Consider the following 12,141-nt stretch of genomic DNA (forward strand, 5'->3'; position numbering starts at 1 on the left):
GTTTGTGTGAATCCACCACTGGTTAATTCAACCATTTCCCACCAATTAATCCTAGAAAATGGATTGCATTTTACAGTACAAGAGGAAACGTGCATGCTGGAGGAGGATTTAGTTGAGCCGTGTTTGGATGACGAGTGACGGAGCGGAGTGAGAAGGGAATTCAGGGGAGGGGGGGCTACAAAGATGCACTGTAAAGAGTGGGCGGGCAGAGAGAGCCAGAGCTACTTTATGGAGGAATGCGAGTGTTCAGTGGACGGACTGAGTGCACCATAGCCTGCTAGTGACAGGAGGTGAGAGCCTGGGGCATAGAAGAAGACGCCATCATCATCATCCTCTGCGTTTTGGGAAAAAGCATTCCATCTTTGGGACTGGGAAGAGAGACTGAGCAGGTAAGTCGACACAAATATTTCAAGTTACTGTTGGATCTGGCAACTTTGAACTCAGCTTGTTTGCTTAAAAGCTAACGGGCTCATATACTGTGTTAAATTATTTTATTTATTTATTTTTTGGCTTGCATATATTTCAGTAGGATGTCCACACTGTGAAGGAGAAGTTTGCTTTGTCAAATTTGCCCATCACCAACATAGCCGTTACTGGACAAACCTGTTTTTAACATGAAGGTGTTTCAGTAGTGACCCTAAATTGTCCATCTTTTCAACTATATTCGTATAATTTTGTAACCAGAAAGGAACAAATGTTGTTTGCACTGCTATTCAACTTTTTTTTTTTTTTTTTTAACTATGTGGAATGAAGTGGCAGCCTTATGTGAAAGACATGCATGTTATTGAGGTGTGACAAGACTGGTGGGCACGTCCAAGCATGTTCAACATTGCTGTGCATTGTCGTTGACAAAATATTGGCTGTGTGTCAGGTTTTTTTTTTTTTTTTGTGGAGGATGTGTTGCACCCGGTGTATAAAGTAGAGAACACAACATAAGATTTTAAATACATGAGCAACGAAGAGAAAAATTGGTTTAAGTTGTTATGTTGTGTGTAATACCAAGGCCGACCTGTGAGAGGCAGCATGGTGCCTAGACTGATGGAAAATAGAAAAAAGAAGACATTTTAGTAGAACTAGAAGTTAGCTAGCTAGCTAATCAGCATCAAATCAGATGTTTAACAGTGCGTTAAATGAAGCCCATCTCGGGAGTGTCGTTAGTTTCCATCATGGCGACGACCGAAGCCGGTTTGCCCCGGAGAGAGTCTCCCAAGCTAGTTTGCCAGCTAGCTTAGCTATAGCATGAATCTGATACGTGCAATAACCAGCTCAGATTCTGCCACTGGCGCTGTTACGACCGACTGAGGATGACATTTCTTAAAATAACTGTCCCAAATCGAGCATCCCCCTCATGAGTGAAGCCGCTCAGTGACGTGTAGCCTCACGCTAACTACTCTATGTGTGTGACTTTCATTCTCCAACAATAGCATCTCCATTTCCAGAGACATTCATCCAGACAGTTTGATTTGGGCACCCCACGAGAAGGAGAGGCCCGAGGCCTTCACCCTTATAAAGAACTACTGAGCCCTACAAGTCAAATAGTTTTTATTTTGGAGAGCAGCACAGGTAGCGCCTGAGGCTCATATTTTTAGCAGAATTCTGAAAAGTGAGCTCATTGTACGTCCTTTTCCTCCCACATTACACCAACCACAGACACCCGGAGCGTGAGCAGATTAGGAGGTGGGAGGATGGTTATGCTCAAGAATGACAACCTTATCACTCTCTGCTCAGCTTGCAGGGTCAATGGGCCCCCGTGCCAGGAAAGGCCTCATTCTTTTCTACCTCGCTATGCACATATAATGCTTCAAACACACTGCGCCCTCGCTCTGTGTGTGTGTGTGTATTGCATGCTGATTTGGGAATTTTCTTTTAAAAGTGTCATTTGTACCTCAGAGGGGCAATCATACAAGACAGCCGGCATTAAACAAGCCATTTAAGTTGGTTTAAAAAGGATAAGCTATGGGCAGCAATTTAAAAAGCGCATCGTACATCCACGCCTAAAAATCCACTTTGCTGTTTTCGCTCTAATAAAAGGCTGGGAGATTAATATTTTATATTATAGAGTGACCAAGTTTTACAGAAGTTATAAAACTCCCTTTGGACAGGAGTTTAAAACTAGCACAATCAAATGAGAGCCAATACAAGAGCGGAATCATCATCAGAATTCTTTTTCTTTTTTCAATATACATCAATATAAAAGCAGGTAAACCAGCCGTTGTTTATCAGCGATGCTTAGCAACTCTGCTTGCGAGGAGCTGACATGAATGGATTTCTCACCATCGCTACCATTGCGATGACTGCAATAATTGCGAGTGGCGCTTTCGGACAAACGCCGCAAGCATGTCAACAGTGGAGCCCAGAGTTTGTTTAAAAAATCAAAACAAGCAATAGAAGAAGGAAACCAGCTCCCTGGGAGCTCATTTACCGGTTGAGTAGAAGCACCTTTGGCCAAAGCCAAATTGCGGCACGGATTTTATTTTCTGGACCTGGATCTCAATATGTCCTGGTAATGGGTGCACCACTGCTTTTTTTTGTTTTCCAATTCCAATTATTTTACTGTCATACCGCGCATCATTCTAGCTCTAAATGCTCCCGTTTAAGCCCAATTAAAGACACATTTGCAGGTTTATGCAAATGGCAGGATTGCGTAATTAGTATTTAACCAGCCACACTCGCCCAGTTGACTTCCTTGTCTATTAATATGTGGAGGCGCTTGATTGTTTGGTTGACCCGCTGTCTCATTTCACCAGAGGGGGCCACGTCACCAAAAGCTGGTCGGCTATCAAAGAGGAGGCCAACAATGAGCGCAGATGATGCGATAAGCATTTGATTTAAATGGAACAGCCATCCTCTGCATCTCAACTCCCTTCACAGACGAGACCGTGTGCAGGACAATGTAGCAGTCATGGCTTCATTATGCAGCGCCATAAATCTCTCTCATAGGCACTCGGTGCACGTCTTTCGCTTTCAGTCCGAGCCTGGCGCTCCGTCTCGTCACTGCGGGGCCCGTAATGACTCTGTGCTAGTCTGCACTTCAGCAGCCCCCCATTCATGCTCAATCTCCTTTTACAATGCACTAAAAGGATTAGCCAATTAGACGCTATTTGCTGTCATTGTGAATGCTTGCGTGTGCGCGGTGAAAGGGAAAGATGGACGGCTGTCTGTAGCACACACTTCATTCCCATTTGATTTGCCACCGGAGGTCACATTCGTCATCACCGCAACTCAGCCAGCCACACAGCTCGGGAAATTTGCGTGTGTGCGACAAGCCACAATGGATGACAGAGAAAATGATGGAGTATTACTTCTCAATAATTCAAGCCATCATTCTTAGCTACCCCCCCCCCTCCCCTCCCTCATTTTGGGCTTCGTCTTGCTCCTGCTTAATTTGTGAGTTTAATTTCCCCCGTGTCACGACTATGATAAGGGGAAGTGCCTGCTTCATTACACGGGAGTCATCATCAGTTACTTTGCGTGAAACACAGATTGATTCCGGTTATCTAATGTGTTGCGTAACGCCGGCAACCTTTTGCAATGAGTCAATCGAAGATCATCCGCCGTATCTTATGCACGCAGATGCATGTGTGCAATATTGAAATGCTGTTTAGAATTGGAGTCGGAATGTCTGCGAGAGTTAGTGGTGGTGTCGTGCTACTTTCTCTGACCGGGTTAAGTTTCCATTCTGTGAATGGTTGTCTGTGACTGACTGGTGAGCATTCTGTCATTTGACCCAAGTCAGTTGGGATAACCTCCCAGCTCCCAGGGTACAGATATATTTCCTCGAGAACATCCTCGGAAAAACAGGTCGATATATTTTGCGTATAACTAGACTGGGATTAAATTGCAGACAACAAAATAAAACTAACTTTGGTGGCAGTTGTAAAATCGCAACTCAGCTAAATCTCAGCCGCCACAATGGCAAGTTAGTCCAGCTTAAGAAATCCGACTCAAAGAACAATACGACGGCCTGGAATGACCTAAAAAAACAGACACTGTGAACCAGATAGATTATACATGCATCTGTTCAAAATTAACATACAGACAGTGAGAATTAAAGCGGGGCCATCTGGCAGTGTGGAGGTACAGTGGAAAGTTTCATGCTTATTGTGTGAGCCAGGCAGGTATAAATCTCGTCACGTGCTAGCACAATGCTGCGCTAAAAACGATTGGCTATGCTCTATGTTGGTGTGTGTGTGTGTGTGTGTGTGTGTGTGTGTGTGTGTGTGTGTGTGTGTGTGTGTGTGTGTGTGTGTGTGTGTGTGTGTGTGTGTGTGTGTGTGTGTGTGTGTGTGTGTGTGTGTGTGTGTGTGTGTGCGCAGAGGGGGGTGCATTGTGAGCTGGACTTGCTTTGTGTCAGGCGAGTCAGCGGGTGCTCAAAAGCCGAGTATGATCATGCCCCCCTAAAACACACACCGAGCCCCCTGCTTGGACACAAAGAAGTGCAAACACTTTTGTGTCGATAAAAGAGGGACACGTGTATCTGCTATCCTGGCTCGTCGTCTCTCTGAAGCGTTGATATCATGGAGACTGCTTAATGCAATATTAAGCACTCATAAAAGGGAAATGAAACCGTCCTTACGGAGAAAGTGAAAAGGAGCATACATGCGAGTCGCCACCCGCACAATAATCTCAATTTTTTTTTTTTTTTACAAGTCTTCAAAAAATGCTGATAAAGATTCATTATGTGGAAAAATCAGCTTGGCAACTGGGGGGGGGGTCGAATTATATTTAGGGGGGGTGCCCCCGCAGCCCCCCCTCTAGCTCTGCCACTGCTGAAAATAAATCACCACTTTTGCTTTTGTATCCCAGTGAAAATGTAAAGATTTGTTTTTGAAGGATCAGGTTCAGTTAAGGGTGGGTTTTTATTTTGAAAACATCACAGCTATGACTGATAACGCATGATAAAATCTATATTGTGCAAGCTTTTATGGGTCGGATTTAATCAGGAAAAAATGAAAGTATCTCAAAAACCTGATATGCTCGACGTTTTGGGACACATAAAGCCATTTTTAATTAAAATGTACTATTGACCAATGCAATCAGAACTTTGCAGCCTTTGATGGCAAGTGAGGGGAAAATTCTCAACATTTATGCATTCGCCAAGTTTATTGCACTTTATATTTTAAAGGCCGATTATTTTTATTCAACCTTTCTGGCTGTCGTTAGATGATGCGTATAGTTGCGACATTCGCAGAAAACAGTGACACTGAGATAGTGTCTTTATTCTGAGAGTAAAAATCCTACTCGTAAAAAAAATGTTCTTCCCAGATAACATGATGTCACCAAATGTTCTCCCTATTGATTTCCCCGCGTACGGCCATAACAATGAATCCACAGATGTGTTGCAAAGCTGCCAGATTTCTTCCCATTAAGGAGAAAATATAAGCCCACTCGGCGACATCTATGGCCTGTTAGATTTACGCCTGATTTTTCCGCGCCGCTCCGAGGCCATCGAATACAGTCTACGTTCAATTTTTTGCTTGTTTGTTTTTCGGAGGGGGGGGACACAACACCTCCTGCGGGACGTCCTCGGAAACTCTCATCCGTTTGAATATGCGAGGTGGTAAATCACACTAAAAAGTGAAGCTCTCCAGCTCCTTCTCCATTGTGAGGTGGAGTCCTTTATTTAACACTCAAATATGGTCCGGGGGCCCGTTTGGGGAGAATAGATCAACAGGAGTGCGCGGCACGCTTCAAAATACAAAGAAACAAGCAGCCTTTTTCTCTCCTTCAGCTTGTTTGCTCGGTGTGGGTGCAGGGCTGCTGGGATGGTGGGAGGGGGGGTTAGCACATACGAGCTCCATGCACAAGCAGGAGGTGTCTGGCTGATAGTAGGGAGGGGGCGAAGGGGGAATACCCAGGGCGGATCTTTTGTGAAGGCCTCGAGTTAATCACTTGAGCGGCACACGTCGCTTCTGAGGGTGCGCATGTTGTACACTTACCCCCCAGGGAAGGGTGGGGGGGGGGGGGGGGGGGGGGTGTAAAGAGGGAGGTCCCAACACAAACACACACACATTCCATTTACATGTCAGTTATAATGCAAAGCTGACCCCACCCCTCAACTGCACATTATCAGACCCTCTTGGCCTAGTCGCATTTTAGTGTTCAAGAGCATACATGCACACACGCGTGTGTATGACAGGTCTCCGCGTGGAGGACCGGACCGATCACTCGAGCGAGGCCTGGTCCGAGATGGATGCTTAGTAAGTAAAAATGCGATTTGACTGTTTGATGTGAGTGCATGATAGTGAAAGCTGGAGCAACACAATAGCTTTCCTAAATTTCAAAGTTAACATCATTATTTTGTTCTGTGTAATAGTGCTGTGATTGATGGATTAGATGAAATTGTGGATGATCTTTATTTTGGCAACAATCAGACTTTTGTTGCCTTTGAATGAGTTTTTGTGTAAAGGGTTCTCTGCCTTGTTTTTGTGACGCTGCCATTCTCTTCCTCCCCATTGCCATTCCTTGTGAGACGGCATCTGCTTATTGTTTTCTTCGGTGATGACAATTGATCAGCGCAGGCGCCGCTATTCATGCTTTTTCCCCTTGTAATCAAACAAAGACAGTCAAATGACACTGATGGTGGACTAAATCAATGTTTTGACTAAAATTCGGGCTGTTTTTGTGAGGGGAGAAAATATAGTTTCGATTGATGCTGTCAAAGTGGGATTCATTTTACAATCATATTTATTTAGTTTCAGGACACCAAACCAAACTTAGGAGCAACAACAATAAAATATATATAATATTTTATAAATATGTCAAATATTAACATAAAGCTTTCATATAAATAGTAGGAGGTTGTTCTAGTATGGTTTGGCAATGCTACAATGATACCTTAATAATAAAAGAATGAATAAGTAATGTAAATATTTCTTAAATTCATTCATCTCCTTAAATTTAGATACATCTACAGTGTTACGTTGTGTTTGAACAAATCCAGCCAAGCATCCAGTAATCCTAAATGACCCTTTTAAGTCAAAAGTGATGTGATTAAGTACACTTAAGTCCGAGCCTTTGTTGTTGTGGTCATTATAAAGTGGTGAGGAGTTGAGGACCAGCTGCTTCGGGGGTGCTTCTGAGCTTGATAGCCTCCACGCTCCACTGCGGGTCACATCATGTCACACTACATCTGGGGACTCGTTTGCTTTTTTGAGTGTAGGCGGACAGCATCGCTTGCGCTGCCGCAAAACAATAAACAATCATATTTTCCGGTAGAGCGGACGCAAAGGTTTCATCAAATGTAGTCAGTCAATATCCTAATTTGTTGAAAAGCACAGCACAAAGGCCTTTTGAGTGCAATCCGACGGTTAAGTCATAAATCGAGACACACAAAGCCGGGCACGGAGCCAACACGGGCTTCTTTTTTTTTCCCCCCCCGCCGTGTTTACTTTGCAAATGCTCGCTCACCTGCTCCAGATGTCGCTTCTTCACCGAACGGGAAGCGACAAAGTTAAATAAACGGCAGTTCCCATCGGCGGGGGATTTTATGAGATGAAAAAAACCTTTACAACTTTTGAACTTGCTATGTTGCAGATGAACTTTTCTGGGGAGGGGTCATGAGTTGAATCACCCATTCAGTCGCCGGCGGGAACATGGGAAGCGTCAGCAGCCTCATCACCAACGACCAACTCAACAGTAAACACTGCAAGGCCTCAGAGATGAGGTTGAAAACTAGAACAAACCAGCCTAGACGCAATGGAGGTTGCAGCCTTGACGGCTTACTGAAGTGTAGCTTCACTCAGGCCTCCTCCTCCCCCATCCGTCTCCCCAAAGGCATCTCGCACTCCCGGTCCGGACGAAGCGAGGACTTTTTTTACATCAAGGTGGGCTGGCGTGATCGTTGAATGATATTTTGTAAATAAATCAATACTGAGCGTGCTTCACATCAGGTGAGCCATAAACCGAGGCCGCCGCAGCACAGAGGGGGCCCGATGGAAGACTGCGGCCGGAACGGAGAGGAGAAATCCGACGAGCGACGGAAACTGACGCTCATGTCGGGGACTGATGGGGTAAGAATACAGTTAGTTCTCTATATTATGATTTGAAATTGAATTTCAAATATGGTATGTTTCAAATTATAATGGGCGGCTCACGTGGATTGTGGGATTGACAGGAAGTCATTTTGCCAATGGCTCTGATGATGTCCCGGTGCTCCATTATGCGCCGTTAATGAGTGATTTTCGAGTGCACTCAAAAAGAAAGAAAAAAATCGAGGTCTCACAGCAGGAAGCGGTCAGTTCTCACTTGTGAACCTCACCATCTTCATAATTACACCTTTCCAAATGAATAAGCTACAATGCCTTGATCTACTCGAGGAAGTGATTTGAATGTGCTGAGAATAAGAAAGTGAAATGACCTTTTCTAAAAGCTTTCAGTGCCTCAGAGCACCCTAAGGCCAAAGTGTTGGGGCGTAAGAAGCAGAAATGGGAGATAGATCAAGCTCCAATAGAGCTCGGTGGATAGGGAGGGAGATTTATTCTTTCAAATCAAAAAAGGCATCCCATATCCCAGTCATGTTGTTGCTGAGGAGGAATCGCTGAGCTCACAAGCATTCCCTCTTTACCTCAGCATCCCATATTATTAACAACCCAGTAAAAGGCTATTCATCTTCCCCGTGGCAGCATATGAGGGTGGGCGGGGTGAGATATAGAATGGAGGGGGGGAAGGAGGAAAGGAGGTACCGTATGCTACCACTTGTGTCTTTCTGGGACATTACAGACAGAGACACTGTGGTGTTCCATTTCTTCACCATTCAACATGGATGGATGGATGGATGGATGGATGGATGGATGGATGGATGGATGGATGGATGCATGGATGGATGGATGGATGGATGGATGGATGGATGGATGGATGGATGGATGGATGGATGGATGGATGGATGGATGGATGGATGGATGGATGGATGGATGGATGGATGGATGGATGGATGGATGGATGGATGGATGGATGGATGGATGGATGGACAGACTGACGGACGGATAGACGGATATTACGCCAGAATCTGAAAAAAAAAGGATTTTAGGTTTTGCATTGTGACATTTTAGGCTCTGTGAGGCATGGGATGACTTGCGTTTATAGGGCTGTCAGCTAAAAGGAGTTTGTGGGAAAAAAAAAAAAAAAGGTTGGGAGGCAGGCAGAGCATTTCTGACAACATGTCATTTCACTCTTGCAGACCACTGCTGAGAAGTCGCTGGTCCGATCCACTGCATACAAGCCTTTAATTCCCGGGACTGTGTCCTCCTCCACAGAGGCGCAGCGCAACAGCCTGGACCACATTCTCAGCCAATTGGACAAAGCAAAGAGTGCAGACAACCAACACAAGCGAGATACATCTTCTGGTCGATATCTCAACTACGTCAAAAATGTTCCGAGTTGAATGCCCTAAAAAATGATTCCACCTTTGCTTTCAGGGAATCTGTCAGACTCTGGTCGCAACTCCATGTCAAGCCTGCCCACTCACAGCACTAGCGGTAGCCTAAGTGCTTCCACGGGCCCTGTCAGTCACAGCGATGGAAGCTCCACTCCGGCCAACTGCCTCCTCAAGGGAGCTCAGGCCAATTTGTCCCCCTGGGTGAACAGCGGTAGTCGAGACGGCGGCTATAAGAATAGTTTGAGCCCAGGGGGCTTGTCATCAAATGCTAACAGCGATGGCGGCTCCCCGCTATCTTCAGATAGGCCCAAACGTCTCTCTGAAACTGTGGGAGGGAGTCGCTCCCCTCTCACGACCGATGCGTCACTGATTGAAACGTTGGAACAAAGACTCCTAGAGAGGGAAAATGAACTGCAAGAGTTGCAGGTAAGTCGTTAGCTCGCATGTCACCTCATTGAGCTCATGCAAGCTACTTTTTTTTTTCTTTCGCATCCACCAACTGCCCTCATGGCTATCAACCTTCTTTGAGGTCTTCTCGCTGACCATCCTTAACAACCTAGGCGTCATAAAACGAAACGCACTGATTTCGTATAATTGCTGTCTCCCATGACACAAACAGGTGAGCTACGAGGTGAAGGAAGCGCCCACCTGCAAGTTGTTCGAGGAAAGACAAAAGTATTGCGCTGATGAGTCGCAAGAATTGAACCGCGGGTCTCCCACCATGACACAACACGCCTCGCAGATGGATGGAAATAGCCAGCAAGCGCTGCAATTGCAGGTCAGCCAACTCCAGGTCAGACCACCTCGACCTCCTTGCCGATGAGTCATACAACGGAGGAAATGGTGATAATCACGGTTTGCGTCTTATGCAGGCAGAAAACGAGAGACTCAAGGAGGAGCTCGTAAAGCTGAGCCGAGAAAGGGAGCTCGCGGAGCGAAGACTGAGAGCCTTCGAGGAGGAGAGCACACAATTCGCTCCAACGCTTGAGGAAACTCAGTGGGAGGTGAGACGCGATTGAGAAGTCATCAGGTCATCAGTGGACCTTTTTTCTTTTAAAGTCCCCGTAGAGTCCCGCAGAGAATAAAAGTGTTGTTATGAACAAATGTGAATAGGGCGATTTTCCTTCAAATTGCACAAAATTGATGGTAATTTTCTTTTCATTTTTTAGTACCCGATTGTAAAACTACCACAACAGGGCAGCTGATTCTGGTATCGACCATTGTCGCGAGTACCCATTCACTGGACATGCCAACAGCAATCGAGACAATGATAATCATTTCAAAACTGATATTAAACTTGATGATCATTAAAATTTGTGAGGGTTCTTAACAACAGTCCACCTATTGAAACAATGAGATTTTAGCATGAAATTGTCAAATGCTATTATATATGTGCTCAATGGGCAAAGATCATTTTCCCAGATCCTGTCAAAATAGGAAATATTCTATCCAGGGTCAAATCCATCCAATGTGTATCATGAAGAGACAAAATGCCAGCAAGTGGTGAATACCAAATATATGTTTGGATCTCCAAAAGTGGAACATTTGCTGCTCAAATACTTGAACAGTCCCCAGTAGGGTACAAAACACGCAACAGAAGACACTGTGATCTTGGTGTCCCCATGTAGGTGTGCCAGAAAGCGGGCGAGATCTCTCTTCTGAAGCAGCAGCTGCGAGACAGCCAGGAGGACGTCAGCCACAAGCTCAATGAAATAGTCAGCCTGAGGGCGCAACTGAAGGAAATCACAGCGAAGGCTGAGATGCTCGAGAAGGAGAACAAAGACGGCGGCGACAGACTACGCTCCCGTACCATCGAAATGGAGGTTAGGTTCCTTTGGAATCACATTTCACGCTCAGGTTCAACTTCAAAGACAAAATGTCAACTTATTACAATTTAAGATAAAGTGCTTTGTAAGACTGCTGTGTTGCTGTTGGGTAGGTGTTCAATTTATTCCATTTATTTTGGCACGTGAAAAAAATCCCAAACTACTAAAACCTAGGAATGAACATCTGCATCATCTGACAACATTTTGATGAGTGTTTTCTGGGAAGCTGGAACAGATTAATTGCTTCTCCATTTATTTCAATGAGGATCGATGATTCAAAATAAGAACGTGATCACCAAATGTTTCATTGTCTGTTCTTACCCAAATTAGGTGTGTCAAAATGAACTCCAGCGCAAGAAGAATGAAGCCAACTTGTTGAGAGAAAAAGTAGGCCAACTGGAAAGAGACTTTGAGGGAAAGACCAAAGACCCCAAGCCCCATCAACGCACTTCGCAAACTGAACCTTGTGGCCTCAAACAAAGCACAGAGCGAGTCACCACCGTCCACAAGCAAAAAGAGGAGCCAGAAGGTAAAAGCTCCACGGAACTCCAGAAAGAAGTGGAGAGACTAAAGCAGCAGCTCAGCGAGGAGAAGACAGCTCACCAGAGACTAGCAACTAGCTTCGACCAAGAGAAGCGCACGTGGAACAAGGAGAAGGACAAGGTCATCAAGTACCAAAAGCAGCTCCAGATCAACTACCTGCAGGTGCATAAGAAGAACCAAGACCTGGAGCGACTCATGAAGGAGCTGACTGCTGAGTTGGAGGCCCGGGCTGAGCTGGGTTTGGATCTCAAGTACAGCTCAGGGTTACAGACCTACGATGACGTCATCGCCACTGAGATATAACGGCTTCCTTCCACTTGAACTTGACTTTTTTTTTTTTTTACTTCAAAAAACCTTCACAGCAGACACTGGATGTCATTGCCAATGCTAATTATT

At 45.2% G+C, this 12,141-nt stretch overlaps 1 protein-coding gene across 2 annotated transcripts; it reads left to right on the forward strand.

Moving 5' to 3' along the window:
• The first annotated feature begins 207 nt into the window (after window positions 1–207).
• On the forward strand, window positions 208–12,085 carry lzts1 (leucine zipper, putative tumor suppressor 1). Of its 2 annotated transcripts, XM_037258769.1 has the most exons (10): window positions 208–389; window positions 6,140–6,200; window positions 7,537–7,826; window positions 7,893–8,012; window positions 9,179–9,344; window positions 9,417–9,802; window positions 9,996–10,169; window positions 10,249–10,380; window positions 11,005–11,199; window positions 11,533–12,085. In XM_037258769.1, exons 3-10 carry the CDS (start codon window positions 7,596–7,598, stop codon window positions 12,046–12,048), a joined length of 1,920 nt encoding a protein of 639 aa, XP_037114664.1. In that variant the 5' UTR covers window positions 208–389; window positions 6,140–6,200; window positions 7,537–7,595; the 3' UTR covers window positions 12,049–12,085. The 2 variants fall into 2 exon arrangements, with proteins under 2 accessions (XP_037114664.1, XP_037114665.1); XM_037258770.1 differs by lacking the exon at window positions 6,140–6,200 and having other exon boundaries at window positions 209–389.
• The last annotated feature ends 56 nt before the right edge of the window (window positions 12,086–12,141 follow it).

This window comes from Syngnathus acus, chromosome 9, assembly GCF_901709675.1.
Source record: "Syngnathus acus chromosome 9, fSynAcu1.2, whole genome shotgun sequence".
Taxonomy (NCBI): Eukaryota; Metazoa; Chordata; class Actinopteri; order Syngnathiformes; family Syngnathidae; genus Syngnathus; species Syngnathus acus.